Source organism: Epinephelus fuscoguttatus, linkage group LG2 (genome assembly GCF_011397635.1).
Source record: "Epinephelus fuscoguttatus linkage group LG2, E.fuscoguttatus.final_Chr_v1".
In the NCBI taxonomy this organism is placed as follows: Eukaryota; Metazoa; Chordata; class Actinopteri; order Perciformes; family Serranidae; genus Epinephelus; species Epinephelus fuscoguttatus.
The window spans coordinates 44,615,846-44,631,609 of record NC_064753.1 but is presented as its reverse complement, the minus strand read 5'-3'; the positions used below and the strand labels follow the sequence as shown (position 1 = coordinate 44,631,609).

Here is a 15,764-nt window from a genome sequence, read left to right as displayed (position 1 = left end):
AGTGTTTATAAATGATTAAACAAAACAGGGGTGGACTCAAGTCTGTTGGACCACACAAAGCTTCGGAGAAAAAACAACCTCGGACTTCAACACCACTGCAGTGATCACTGAATTAAGTGATGAAAACAGAAGCGAAAAGACTTGTTCTCTTGAGCATTAAAAAGCCCCCCTTCACAAAGAAGCAGCTATTTCCATAACAACCAAGATTACACAGGCTGCAGCTGGCATACAATATCTGTAATTGAATACATTTATGTAGCCGACATCTGCAGAGGGTATTTTTCAGAAATATTTTTTGCTGTTTTCTGAAAATCATAAAGAAATTGATAAAGTGCAATCCAATATATCCGTGATTCAAACAACTGCTTATTCATCCTGTAATGGCAGCTTCGTGATTGTTTGTTTTTGCCTTTTAAACTGAAAAGCATCAAATTCTTTAGTGTGTGAAGACGATGAGACATAGAGCTTGACTGTGCAAAAGCTGCCTCAACGATAGTACAGACGGTGAGAATGAATTGGTCACAGGGGTGGGGGTGGGAGTGTGGAGGGGGTGGGGGTGGTATAAAAGAATCCACACAGTTAAAAGGGTGAAATTTTGCTTTTATTTCGAGGCCCGAGGAAGGCACTGCGTGATAGCTGGGGGATTTATGTGTTGTGGCCTCGTGATTCATGACTGTGTCTTTCCTTTGTGTCTCTAAACAATTAAAGCCAAAATAAATTCATGGTTCGTGATATCAAAAATAGCAGGGCTAATGTACAGATTGCAGGTGTTAATAATGCAGTTAGGCCGGACTGAGAGGAGGGATTGTTGTATAGTGCAGTTTAGCTTGTGCTATTTAGCTCAAAAAAGTGTATCAATAGTGCCACCACATGGAAAGGCCTGAAAGATTCTAATGGCTTTCTGTAAGCCAACATTTCACCTCAAAACACACAGCTCCTAGTGTTGGATTTCAAGCAACAATTATAAGAAGCTTGGTGTTTAAAGTGTGTATAAGCTGTCAACATTAAATTTAACACTTTTGAACTATAATAATAGAGGAGTCAGACCACCACATACATTTTATAACATCAGCTTTATGGATTAAATTTAAAATCTTAGCAGCAGGCGATATGAACAATAAGAAAACAGTGCAATTGTGTTAATAATACAATATCAACTTGGCATTGGGAAAGTAAAGCTTTGCAGAAAATCACTTTACAACAAATCATATTCACTTTAAAAATATATATATATAACACATGGAAAACAGTGGTTCTTTGCCAGCATCTTCTGACTAGCTCTCAAAAGCGTTCCATTACAGTTCTTAAGTGTCTGGACTCAGTGCAGTCTCATCCACTGCCATGTATAGTCCATCAGTGGTGACTGTTTTATCAAAATATCACCACCGACACAGCTTTAAAGTCAGCACAGTCTGCATTCGCAACACTGTAGACATCTGTCCGTCTCCAAACTGGTTGCAGAGAAGCCAAATAGGTCAAACAGTCATGTTGGAACCTCCTCTGGAAGAGCTCATCTGGTGCTCCTCCTCAGGCTCTCCACGGTCTGCAGGAAGGACCGCAGAGCTTGGTCCTCCTCCAGGGTGGAGCAGTCCTCCTCCTCCTCCTCGATGATGCCACACTGCACGCAGCGGAGGCGGGGCTCGCGTTGTCCAGCCCTGCAGACGCAAGCTGTGGCCAGAGACTGGGGGAACTCCTCCATCACCAAAGGCAGCAGATGGGCAGGGAGCGTGTCCATGCTGGTCGCCATGGTGAACAGTGGCCCCAAATGTGAGGATGACGACTTAGTGGAGCTCTAGAGAAGATGTGGTCGTAGGATGTGGTATTTGAAGCCTTAAGGTCAAAAATTCTTTGTGTATCTGATCACCTGTCTCCACAAGTATTGGTCGAGATGAAGCAGAAAAAAAAATATCTGAAATACAATAGTCAATCAGTGAGAGCTGTTTAATATTCAGTCCTGAGGGTTCTGCTTGATGAGAGATGATTTGAGAGATCCTGTTTTGCTCTTTTTCCAATCTGCTCTTCGCTCTGAAACACTGCTGTGAAATCAAAGAGTGTGTGTGAGAGCCTGAGCGAGCCGTGGACTCTGAGCACCACCGAGCTCCTCTTTATATACATCTCTGCAGCCCACTCGTTTCTTCCTTTGGGCATCCCTCCACACACACAGATCTCCTCTCCCCTCCTACATTCGCAGCGATGACACATTTCCGCAGCTTCCATACTAGTGCACCGGAATAATCTCCCAGAAACTGTTGGCATGGGAACCGGACGGTGATGTTTGGGAGGGAAGAGGGAGGACATGAAAAAGCAACACATTTGTATGGACTGTGAAAATGACGAATCGTGGTAAAACCACTGAAGAGAGTTTTATGGGCTGACTGGTAGGCTGTTAGAGGATATAATATAAAATATGGGCATGTTGGCATTTTTATTAAACGGAGGAGTTTGTGGACTTCTTATTATGAATGTTTGGGTGTGATGGCATCTGACAGAGATGCCGCCTGGCAGATTTACAGACATTATACACTTTTTATATGCAATATATGACTCCAAGCTTTTTCTAATTAAAACGTCAAATAAGAAATTAAAACAAGAGCTGCTCTCTTATCAGGCCTTCCCATGAATTCAGTATAAAATAGGCTGAAACATGTCCCCTCCATTCTCTGAAACTCACAGCCACATGAGTCAAAGCACAAGGTGAAACCGATAAGAAGTCACAACAGACAGATGACTCAGGTTATTTGAATTGAGATTTATTGATGGCTGGAAGGACAAATGCAATATAGTTTCCTAGGTGCTGTGTCTTGCTCTGCTTTCACCCCAAACAGCATGCACCCGAGGAATTAGGAGTATGCCTAAAACCTAATGCCAGTACCTTTGAGGAAAACACGAATAACTAAAGTTGCTCCCCTGCTGCTGCACATGAAGAGTCAGTACAAGTGAAATGTCGAGTCCGACTTTTCCATAGGGATCGATGCAAGAGGTGTGACAAAGACATTGTTTTGTAAGTTACAAGTAGGTTTGCACAAATTCCCAATTCAAGACAGACAAATCAGAGTCAAGTCCCAAGTCCTAAACTGAGAGATCTGAGTCCTAAACAAGTCATATTGGGCTCCTCACCAAATGTAATGACATTTTAACACAAGAGTATCCTAAGAACAAGTAGTGCTATTAACGAGTCGACTAGCACAACAGAATGAATTTTGTTTTCTTTGGTTTCTGTCCCGTCTTGCTGTATTTAACTTATCTCATACTGGGAAAATGTCTGTTATTATCTCTTCCCAAATTGTCTCGAGGAAAGGTATCAAGTATTTTCAAGTCAAAAAGTTCAAGTCCAAGAGAAGTCACGAGTCACTGGTGTTAAAGTTCAAGTCGAGCTGCAAGTCTTTTATTTTGTCAAGTCTAAAGTCGCCAAATTTGTGACTCAAGTCTGGAATACGTTGTTCAGCCTGTGTCTCCCATGACCTGGCTTCAGATAAGCGGTTGAAAATGGATGGATGGAAGTCTGACTTAAGTCCAAGTCCAAGTCCACACCTCTACATAATACAGTATAACTTAAAGCTGATATCTGAGCCAAGACAAGTGAAATATGAGACTACAACTCTAGGAACACACAAACTCAACATACACGTACCTTTCAAAAAGAGAATATCAGAGATTTTACACTATTTCACAGGTTTGTCTCATCTGTACATGTGGTTTGGTCTTTATTCAGTAAATTCAACAATGCAGGTGAAAAGATCCAAGATTACTGTTGATGTGACACATTTATTGTCACACACTCAACCAGACCAACCACTCATTATATCGGGATCAAGTGTATTTTGGGAGGATTTTCTGGGATTTTAAGAATTTCCGGCGAGAGAGTATAATGCCAGGCAATAACAGGCAGTTGTAAGAATGAGTTTTAGAATCAATTTGGTTTGTGAACAAAACACACATTTCCATACTTCACCAAAACTTCTCCCTCTTTGATGGTTATTCATCTACAAAGCCTCCTCTTAATTTCTTTTCTTTCTTTGTTTTTTTTTTTTTTTTTTAAAGAGATGAAACGCAGTTTCGTTAAATCAAACATACGGTCCCCTTCACCACCACATCAATACTGCAGAGGAAAATGTTAAGATGAAAAAAGCAAGCAAGAGCTGAAGAAGAAAGGTGTAAATCTAAGTGCTTTGAAACTTCTGATATGAAATGAAAAACAAATGCCGAAAATGGAGGGATTAAGGAAGCTATTAATGTCACAAAATACCCACTGCCACCTTTTAAATCTTGAGAAAACATTGTGTAAGTGCTCTAGAGAGAAAGAACCACCTCCAGTGTTTGACTATATAGCTTTAAGCTAGTCAGCATAGCTAAAAGCTGGTTCACATACTCACAGGAGACCCCAATGTATACACAGATACACAGAGGCCTCCAACCTCACATCCAAATCATCTATATCCTTAATTTTTGATCATGTTTTGTGGACAGATGGATAGCTTGGGGAATTGTTTTTAGTTTCCATGTTAGTGTTCCACTCATTAAAGCTGATCACTTGATGAAGAGCGGCACTTTGTTCAGTATTTTTCACACAACTGTTTTGGATTGAGTACATGTAACGGCAACCGTGGCCAGATGCTGCCTCACATCATCTATGACTGGGAGTATCAGAGGGAAGGGAAACTGAGATGTTGCCCAGAAACTGTCACATTTTCTCTTCATGGTCCATGATGATGGTAGTCGGACGAGTCGTTAACACAGCTGGTCCCCCTCTGCCTGTTGCCGCCGCTGATCCATCTAACCCTGCTTCTGCTTCTTAAGGTAACGAGCGCGCTGGGACAAACCCATCCCCATCACGTGGCTGTTGAGGATCTTGGCAGGGAGCAGAGCTGTAGTCACCCAGCCCTACAGAGGGAAATTACATGGTCAGCTGGTGGCATTTACAAATAACAGATTAGCATTCATTATTAATTTCCAACCCACAGGAGCAACAACTGTGGAGAGCAAGTTCGTGCAAAGGAAAATTCAGGCAATTGAGCTGTTTTAATGCCTGTGCTGTTACGGCCATTTTGGCACAGGTCTCTAAAGTAGCTGCACATCTTACAAAAACTTTTTTTAAAGGTTCAGTGTGAAGGATTCATGGGGATATATTCTAAGTTTTCTTAAGTAAGCATTGTAGTGTTTTCATTACCTTAGAATGAGCCGTTTATATCATCTACAGAGATCACCACGTGGCACCACCAAGTTTCTACAATGGCCCAGAACGGACAAATTTAACACTGGCTGTAGATAGGGCCATTTGCATTTTGGCATCAACCACCACAAATGGCAGTAGGTCCCAAAGAAAGCATCCGAAAAACAGATTTTTTTTAATGTGAAACTGTATTCAGTGTTTTTACCAGTTTAAATCACCAAGTCTTTGGGTGAGGAAGGCGACCTCTGCAGATAATACAGCTCCCAGTAAAACCCTCTTGAACACTGAAGGAATTCTAACCAGGAGAAATTTCAGCTGGTTGCAATCTGGAATCCTCACCACTAGATGCCACTAAATCCCCCTAAATCTTACACACTAAACCTTTAAACCTTACCTCAGTAATGTTTTCAAAAGCTGCAGAGAAAATCTCTTAATTGTTTGGCAAAACTTACAGTCAGTTTTAAAATATGGTGAACTTCTCTCGCTGGGCAAATTCACCAAACTAATTTTTACATATGGTGCATTCGTAGGTTTCAAATTACAGCGATAAAATCTTTTCGGCTTTAGCCATAATGTCAGTTTACAAAAGCTTCCCAGGCGACAGTGTGATGGTTGATTCTATTCTGAGGAAACCCCCACTGTTTTAAATCTTTTTAAGTAAGGAGCAGTTTTATGAAGCATCATAAATGGTTCTTTCATTGACTTTCTATTACCATATTCAATTAATTACCTATAGAATGCTCTTGCTTACTTAAAAGCTGAATGTTATTTTTCCAAATTGACACATCTCTGTAAGCAGCCTTCACTTCTATATCCATTTAGTTTTATTACTGCAGGTCTTTTACAATTACATCTTAAAAGGGACAGGGCTGTATGAGGTACTTATCCATAGTCAGTGTATTACCTACAGTAGATAGCAGTCAGCACGCTCTGAATTGGAAGAAGCAGATGGGAGTACCACCACAGAAGCTAAGCTATGTACTGCTGTGGCCGGAAAATATTTTCACCGCTTTACCGTGCCATCAGACAGCCCTTTTCTTTTGGCGCTACATTTTCTCAATGGTAGAACTTCCACATTCCAATGCATAAACACAACTATGCTGTGCACTAAATTACGCCGCAGGTCAGCTGTTCAGGTCAGGCAATTAAAAATTAATTCACAACTTTTTGTATAGGCCCAGTTGGAAATAGCCATAATAATGTGTGATTATCACAAAATCTCATGGCACACCATTTGAGAACCACTGTGTTAGTGAACTGGATTATACAGGAGAAGAACTTCAACAGAGGGAGACTGAACGGCCAAAAATTTGGGAGAGGGGGAACTTCTGTTGAAACTGGAGGCCAAAAAAAGAGCACAGGCAAACTGTGTAAACTATAAACGCATGCCCAGAGAGCTACTGCTGCCACGAGTGGGACTTGGTTTCAACACAACTTCAGGATCTTTCTGAATCAGAAGATGCCAGCGCTTCACACTTTCCTGGTTGTTTGGTGAGTCATTTAATTTATTTGTAGGTGTTTAGTGTTATTTTACCTGACGTTGGGCACAGCAGCACTCTTCAGTAAGTGTCTCTCTCACTTATTTGGCAGTGGTTTGACATAATCCTCTTCAGAGAAACGTTACTGCGAACGCCAAGTTGTCTCAGGCTTACAGGTAGAGTGTTGATGTCTATATTCAGTGCAACTAGCCACAGCTGTTTTTATTCCTTTGTAGACGGCACTTTCTGACCTCAACAGCTGTACGGCGGTGTAATACAGTGCACAGTACAGTTGCGCCCATGCACAGGAACATGGAAGGCCTATAGTTGGGGAAATGTAGCACCAAAAGCAAAGCTGTCTGACAGCAAGGTGAAGTGGTGAAAATTTTCAATATAGGGTCCACTTAGACTAGGGCTGGGCGATATGGACAAAAATTCATATCTCTGTATTTATAGGCTAACTGGTGATACACGACATATATCTTGGTATTTTCTATGAAATGGGCTACATGTTTTCAGCTGCAAGTCAAAGCCACCTTTGAGATGTCACAAGCAGTTTTATAAAACACAGATTGTTAAAAACAAAATGCAAAGACGTGGATTTTATTCCCCTGTTTGAAAATATGCAGCTGCACAACAGTTACACCTCCAAAACACTGGCCGACCGTGGGGTTTCTGTGAAGTGCCGTCAAGTATAATTGATTCAAAACACAGATTAAACATGGCTTAAAAGAGGCGTCAGTGGCTTGGTGGTAGACCAGGCGCCCCATGTACAAGGCTGTTGCCGCAGCGGCCCAGGTTTGACTCCAGCCTGTGGCCCTTTGCTGCATGTCTCTCCTCTCTCTCTCTCTCCCCCTTTCACACTTCACTATCCTATCAATTAAAGGCAAAAAATGCCCATAAAAATATCTTAGGAAAAAAAAAAAAACATGGCTTAAAAGCAACAACTTCAAGTACACAAATCAGCTTCAATATAAATCGCAGCATTCGCAGACAAACACTTGTCTTTTGTTGGACACATTTCCCCACAAACACAACATGCTAATATTATTAGCGCAAGCCTATGGCATTTACATTGTATAAATTAGCCTAGCAGCTAGCATACTTTTCGTTTATTCATATAAAACCAAGAATAACAGCAACATTTAACAAAGGTAACATACCAAAATTCGGCTCCATTACAGCTCACCAGGTTCACCAACAAAACAACTGGGTTACACTAAACACGTTTTCCAAACAAATATAACATGCTAACGTCATTAGCACAAGCCTATGGCATTTTATATTTTATAAAGTAGCCTGCGACGAGCGGCGATTTCCTCTGTTCATATGAAGCCAGGGTAAATCACACACAAGACTGAAAATGCTATTTTGTGGAGGCTTTATTGTCTTCACAATTTATTGTTTATCTGTGTAATTAAAGTAAATAAAAGCTTTGTTTCCACTGAGGGAAATGGTTTCAGCTTACAAAAATAGCCAGGAGGTCTGCATCGCCACATGTAGTTACATTTCTGGGGAGGTGCACGTCAGGCTACGGCTCTAAAACGTGTTCCTGGAGAACTTGTGAGTGAGTGGGGTGGAGCTGTGTGGAGAGTGTGAGAGCGGAGAGTGGTATGTGTCATGTAGTGCAACTTAACCCTGTATCTATATAAATGGTGTTGTATAATTTTATATCTTGCTTAAAAATATATCAATACATTGTACATAGTCATTATACCGCCCAGCCCTGACTCAGACTGATATCAGTTTTTTAAAGTTTTTATTTAAGTGGCTAAAATACATTTTGCTGCAGACAACCATCCACAGCGGTACATAGCTGCACTTCTGTGATGGTACTCCTGTCTGCTTCTCCAAACTGACAACCACCATCTACTGCAGGCAATACACTGACTATGGATGAGTGCCTCATACGACCCCAGCTCAAAAAAAATCTGAACCATTCCTGTTGTGAACCCAAAAATATATATAAATAAATAAGCTACAGCAAAGACGACTGAACATCAGTTATTGTTTGTGAACATATAGAATGTTTGGGATTAAATAAATGACATACTGGTGAATTGTGGATTATAACTGGATTGTGGATTATGACTGGGAGGTGGACAGAGCTGCACTGCACATCTGAATGGAGAGGGATTATGAGATAATGAGAGCAGACGCTACTGGTCTGCTGCTCGTGGTTTAGTGAAATGTAAGGGTGGATGACAGGAGAGATATGTGCCCAGTTGACGTCTGCAAAATAACTGTCGACTGCACAGGATCCACAAAGGCTTTTATATGCTGAATGATTTATTGACCACCTGTATACTCTAACGGATGGTGTTGTTATTTATGTGTATATCAATAAACATGATCATTGATATTCAGGTCACACAGTTCAACACAGCACAGAGTAACTGGAGGGAGAGAGTGACTGTTACTCTCAGTAACCTCTGTTAAAACGAACACACCTCCTGGAAATAATCTGAACTTGTGTTTTGCGTCTCGTTTTTTTCTGATGCTCATGTCTCTACAGAGTAATTACTGTGTTAGGATGCAGGCAACACTGCAGGGTACTGGAGCATCCCACTCCATTATTTCAGATGATGTTTACCTTGTGATAGATGCTTTAGCAACTATTGACACAACATAAATTCAGTGAATGGAGATGAGCAGGTAGAAGCTCTTTTGTATAATACGAAATAGCAGCCTGATGAGGTTTCTGTCCTGCTGCCACGACAGACCTCGACTCTGACTCTATTACTGCTACAGAGAAACCAGTTGTGTTAAAATGGTGTCACTCTTATGTGCTCCCCCTACCATTTACTGCCATCAGATACTCAAGGTACATTTCAGTTGATCCTGCTGAGTATATAAATGGACGATAATGTGCAGGGGGAGATGTGGCCTGCAGTGTGATTTTATGTTAAGCTGAAGCACTTTCAGTAGAACTTGAGTTATTCTGAGTGATCAGTTTAGAGTACATGCAAATGACATAACAGTTAGCATCTAATGCCTGTCTTTATGTTTGCATATCATGAACAAAGAGATATCATGACGTTTTATGTCCTTGTTTTTCCAGAAATAGTAACACAAATCCTGCAGCAGTCTGAAATGCGATTCAGTAAAGTTGCAGTGATTGGACAAAAGTGCAAGGATGCCCAGTTTTCACAGAGATTGGCTGAATCTGTGTTAACTGTTGCAACTGCAACACCTTGGAGGGGTTGTGTAACTGTATGACTTTGGTGTTTTAGGGCAGTGGTCTCCGCTGGTCCAGCCACAGGGTCCAGACTTCTCCTTAATCAAAAGCCCTTTTTAAATAGGAATTGTGCAAACTTGCAGCATTGGCAGTATAAAAACAAAATCAGGGAGTGCAGCAAAATGCCACCTACGTACTTTTGTTTATACAGAATGCGCCTTTTTCGGGGCAATGGGGGGAGTGAGCGAGTAACAAAACGTGTAGCTCAGCGTGTGACGTAAACAGTGACGTGGGAGGGAAGCTGCGGCTGGTCAGTCCTTCGGCGATTCTCTCGTAAGTCGGCCCGTCCTTCACTTGACGGTTAATGGCCTCTTCGTTTGCGAGGGCAAGGAGGGTGCGCAATTCCTTGTCTCCCCAGTTGCTCATATTTACAGTGTCTGTCAGGTTTGTGTTTCCCTCTTGCAACGAACTGCTCGCTAATTCCTGCTATCAGCTGTTTCCTGTTTATCCACCACCAGTGGGTCGCACGTGCGGCGTCATCAACAGCCCCTCCCGTTGCAGAAGGGCTCCTCGTTCTTTTTAAACCAAAAAGGTTCCGCCAATATGACTACCCTGCGAGGCAGAAAATTGGGCACCTCGGATAAACTCGCCAATCCGGCTCTGTGTGTCTAAACGCTCGCATCTTGCCTGCAAAATGGCCCAACATTAATGGAAAATCTGGCAGTGTAAAAGGGGCTTTTAATTCAAGGTCCACACAGTTTAATATATTCAGCATCACACTTGCGCTTGGTCATGTCTAGAGCTTCTTAGATAGTTGTTTTTGGCCCCAAAGAACAAAGATCAATAGTCAGTGCTCACCTTGACGCCATGACACTAAAACCTACAAATCAAGCCAGAAATCTTGGTGCAGTTCTGGACTCAGACCTAAATTTCAATAGTCACATTAAGACAATTACTAAATCAGCCTACTACCACCTTAAAAACATAGCAAGAATAAAAGAATTTCTGTCTAAACCAGATACAGAAAAACTTGTTCATGCTTTCATTTTCAGCAGGCTGCACTATTGTAACGGTGTCTTCACAGGCCTGAGTAAAAAATCAATCAGACAACTGCAGCTCATCCAGAACGCTGCTGCCAGAGTCCTCACCAACACCAAGAGAGTGGAGCACATTACACCAGTGCTTAAGTCGCTGCACTGGCTTCCTGAGTGTCAAAGGATAAACTTTAAAATCTTGTTACTTGTCTATAAAGCACTAAATGGTCTCGGGCCTGAATACATCTCTAATATACTTGTAATGCTATGAAGCATCCAGACCCCTCAGATCATCTGGAACAGGTTTACTCAGTGTTCCCAGGATCAAAACCAAACAAGGTGAAGCAGCCTTTAGTTTCTATGCTCCCCGCCTGTGGAACAAACTTCCAGAATATCTGAGGTCGTCTGAAACTGTCAACTCATTTAAATCAGGGCTTAAAACATTACTATTTACTGCAGCTTACCAGTGAACTAGATATGTAACTTATTGTTAGGATAATCTGTAGCTATTGTTTTTATATTTGCCTGCTGTTGCTTTGTTTGCTTTTTAAATGTATTTTCTGTACTGTTTTTAACTATTTATTGTCTTGCTTTTAGCTTTTGTTTTTAATGATCTATTGTTTTTAATGTATTTCTCTTGTAAAGCACTTTGAATTGCCTTGTGTATGAATGGTGCTATATAAATAAAATTGCCTTGCCTTGCCTTGCCTTCTTCACTGTCTCTGTCAAGTATCTGTCTATTATTCACTCGTTCTACAGCAAGAAATGGCACTTCAACATAACAGCTCTGTGCCATAAATTCACTGTACTTTAAAATAAAGTGTGCTTTTTACAATGTTGACACATTTGCGAGTCGTTTGCAGTCCAATCAGAATGGACCCCTGACCCACTTTTAGACCAGGACCCACCAGTTGGGAACCACCGTTTTAGAGGTTGGATTCACCGAAGACACACAATAAAACAAACAAACAAACAAACCACCGATCGAGGCAATGGAAGACCAGCAGCTCTCATGTTCAGCGTGGTAAAATTACTGTTTTAAATCATTTTTGTCAATGGAGACTGATTTTGTTGGTTTTTGGAATCTTGCTTCACCTGAGGCATGTGAGGAAGTTTTCTTCACAAATTTTAGATAACACGGGTTGAGTAACTGGTCATCCATTTCAACACAGGCATGCTTTCCGTGAAAATCAAACTGAAGCCCAGAGGTAAGAGTGGAAAAGAATACACCACATGTACCTGCATTAGATTGTTTGTTACATACCAAGACTTACCATAATGGCATGGGGCAGGTAGCCATTAGTCTGGGTCTGTAACCCCACCGTGTTAAGCTCAGCTGACACGTAGCGCTCTGGACTGGGCTTGTCCAGCGTAGCCCGTCGGATTTTACTCAGCTTGGTCGCAACAAAAAATGGCAGGACACTCTGGGGGGAGGGGGGAAAAATCAACAGTGCTGAGACAACAGGTATTTTGCCTTAACTCTTGCAAAAGGACTACAGTTATGAACCACCAAACTGGGCTTGTAGCAGAAGAACTAAGGTTGGTTCATGATTTACCTGGATGATGATGCCTTTGTTCTTGTATTCTGCCTGCAGTCCTCGTGAGAAGAAATCCACAAATGCCTATGTAAGATAAAAATTTCAGTGAGAAAAAGACTGCAACAAACACCAAAAAGCCACTGGACTTCAATTCTTTAAAGAACAAGAACCTATTCAACACAAAATGTGCAGTGCAAAAACTAGCAAAGAGGAAAAGTGCACAAGGAGTTCACGTACAGTGTGCTCTCACAATGTTAATGGTAGGTGTAATGAACTGAGTTGATCGTTAAATTAAGCATTAAAGTAAAGATTTACCCTGGATGGATTTTGGATGCACTTGCATCGCAGACACCAGGACGTAGTAGATAAACATGACCCAGTATTAAGACACCAGCAAATTAATCAGCTGAAAGTGTGAACAGCAGGCTGTTTTTAAGCTAACAAACACACATGAGACGGTTATAAAACATTATGATGCCACATGCTCCTATAAACATTTTTAATTGGTACACTACCTCGGGACCTGAGTTAGTCAGCGACTTATTTATATCCAACAATTAAAACAGCAAATATGAAAAAGGACAGTGCCTCCACCCAGATAAATGTTGATCTAACATCCGTCGTCATCAGCAGACAAGTTTGGCCTCAATGTACAGTAGTATGCTGGTGGATTATACAGAACAATTCATAACACGAGGACAAATATGATTTTCTCCTCACAGTATATGGAACAATGTAAGCCGTTCATGATGCAGGGATGCGTCTGCATCGGTTAACGCTTGAAGAAAAGGTCATAAACCATGTACTGCAATTACCTTGGAGGCAGAGTAGACAGTGAGGAGAGGAACAGGGTACATCCCACTGGCAGATGAGATGTTGAGGATGGCGCCCGCCTTTCTGGAAACACACAGGAGACATGCAGCAAACACTTCAGCCTGAGATCAATCCAACAATGATAGGACAACATGGTACGATGTGGGCTTGCAAGCTGAGGCAAAATAGCTCTTGTTGTACATCAAAGAAAAGCTGGGAAATATTGATCAAAGATACTGTAACATCAATACCTGAATGTTTACAAGCTGATGGTTTTTTTTTGCTCCAGCCTCTGGTGCTTTCATACAATATTTAATCAGACGTAGAGGTGGATGATGGTTTGAGAAAAAAATAATTTTGTATGTGTATCTGATGGCCAAGCACATGACAGCTTTGAAACTTAAATCTGCTCAGCTACAACACAAAATATTAGAGTTGTGGAAATCAGCTGAAGCAAAGACTTAAAAGATGTGCATGTATTCTGACTAAACTCATCTTCATTGGTTGACTACAAACACGACGTATCATCTGAAACATGGAAGTAGCTACATGCCCATTAGCCCACAGCGTCATTAACAGGCGGCTCGCTCAGTGTGTGACGTGCAGTATAAGATAAAATATAGGCCTATATTAATGAAGGTTCATTAGTATGGTTTTGTATTTCTAGTCAACTAATGGCCCTGAGTGACAACTGCTGGTGAACTAGGACAATTCTTTGTTGGGGGCAGTGATACCATTGATGGGTGTAGTTCGATAGAAAGAAAATAGTTCCTACATGAAACTGCTCACAACAAAGTCTGTGGATTATCTTGAGTAAAGGGGCTGTGATTTCTGGAATGAGACATTGCTGTTGACATCCTTTTTTGGCACACGGAACACCTCAAGCCGAGTGCCATTTAGTTCCATTAAACTAAAGAGAAGGCAGATTTCTCCAACACTCAGCAACTCACACCAAAACAATCTAGACTGATAAACAGCACTACAGGAAAGAGGAATATTATGTATTTTGGGGTGGACTGTCCCTTTATTCATTTGTGCTGGCGTTAGTTACTGAAGGTTCACAGACACCAGTAATATGTTAGTGCGAAAGTCAAATACACGTACCTCTCCACCATTCGTGGTAAAACAAGACGAGTCATCTGTAAAAACAACGGAAAGAGAGACAGAAAGTGACAAGTGTGAGAGAGAGAGTGAAAGCATCCGACAAAAAAGTCAGTTAATGTGTGTGGGTGGTGGACAAGTGTGCGGAGGTGTGCATCCACATTTGTAAACGAGTGTGAGCGTGGGTTGTGTTTGGAGAGGTGGTTGGGGAGAGAAGACAAAAAGAGAGAGGAAATGATAATGATAGCTGAGGGAGCAGTTCAGAGAAATATTGAACGACATAAATTAAGTGTAAAGAGAGTAGGTGGACTTTAGCTGTTGCTCTGGGAGCTGCCGAACATGGAGAAGAGGGACAGAAGTGACTGACTATGCGTTGTCATTGTGCTGTGTGTGTGTCTTTATCAGTCTGTGGGACTACCTGACGTCGGAGCTCAAACTATCTCAGCCATTTGAATCCACTTGGACGAACTTAATTACTCAAAGGAAACCCAGACGTCTCAATGACAAACATTTACAAGTCTGTATCCACAGAGCCCAGGATGTGCACACTGAACCACTTATCTAAGATAATCTCTGCTGGGGATCTCCAAGTTGACCATGTAAGAGTATTGAGAACATTTTCACACATCTTTAACTTCGTCATTTTTAATTCTGATGAACTTGAGCAGTTTTTCAAGGATACATTGGTGAAACCTGCAGTGTCACATACATGCTGTCCTGCCAAAGGTGCCTCCAGTCATTACTAAACTTGAAGGAGAAATACTTACGAAGAGCTGAATGATTGGTCGATTAATTAATTAATCAAGCAACAGAAAATAACCTGGCAGCAATTTTGATAATCAAATACTAATTTTAGTAACTTCTTGAAGCAAACAAGCCAAACATTTGCTGTTAGGTTCTTTTCTTTTTCATACACTTTAATGAAGTGAATGTTTTGGACTTTTTTGGACTGTTGGTCGGATAAAACACACTACCTGAAGACGTCACCTTGGGCTCTAGGAAATTATACAGGCATGTTTCACCATTTTCTGGCATTTTATTGACAAAACAATTAATCATTAAAGTGGCTCTCTGTGAAATTCAGAGTGTATGAGTGGCCTGTACACAGTTCTCAATATGGAGGTGGCTGAGCTAACTCCATAAAACGTGCTGACAGCAGCAGCAGTACTGTCAAAGCTAACGGTGTTAACCGCGGGGAACCAGAGGGTGGGCGACTACGCCATCAAGTTATCAGCGGTATCTGCCATAGCATGCATACCACCAGTGATAAACTAGCCAGTGGGATGCACAGGTGCACTAACATGTTCGCCTGGCTGGACCGGCTTACCACAGTAAACCACAGGGAAGCTTAGATTATAACACACTGGTAGTGCGACTTCATTTTCCGTCCAGGATGCCATTACGCCATGACATCTTTACATTGCAAAAAGTGGTTTGCTGCTGTATTAATGC

General features: G+C 41.4%; 1 protein-coding gene across 1 annotated transcript in view; it reads right to left on the bottom strand.

The window, feature by feature from the left end:
* Positions 1-2,729: 2,729 nt before the first annotated feature.
* The window catches only part of hsd17b12b (hydroxysteroid (17-beta) dehydrogenase 12b), a 32,891-nt gene continuing 19,856 nt past the window's right edge, over positions 2,730-15,764 (bottom strand). Inside the window, exons 7-11 of the mRNA XM_049561963.1 lie at positions 14,316-14,350; positions 13,214-13,295; positions 12,417-12,482; positions 12,135-12,284; positions 2,730-4,881 (exon numbers count right to left, since the gene is read on the bottom strand). Of these exons, the coding sequence (XP_049417920.1) occupies positions 4,774-4,881; positions 12,135-12,284; positions 12,417-12,482; positions 13,214-13,295; positions 14,316-14,350 (441 nt within the window). The 3' untranslated portion in view covers positions 2,730-4,773. The remainder of the gene's footprint in view (positions 4,882-12,134; positions 12,285-12,416; positions 12,483-13,213; positions 13,296-14,315; positions 14,351-15,764) is intronic.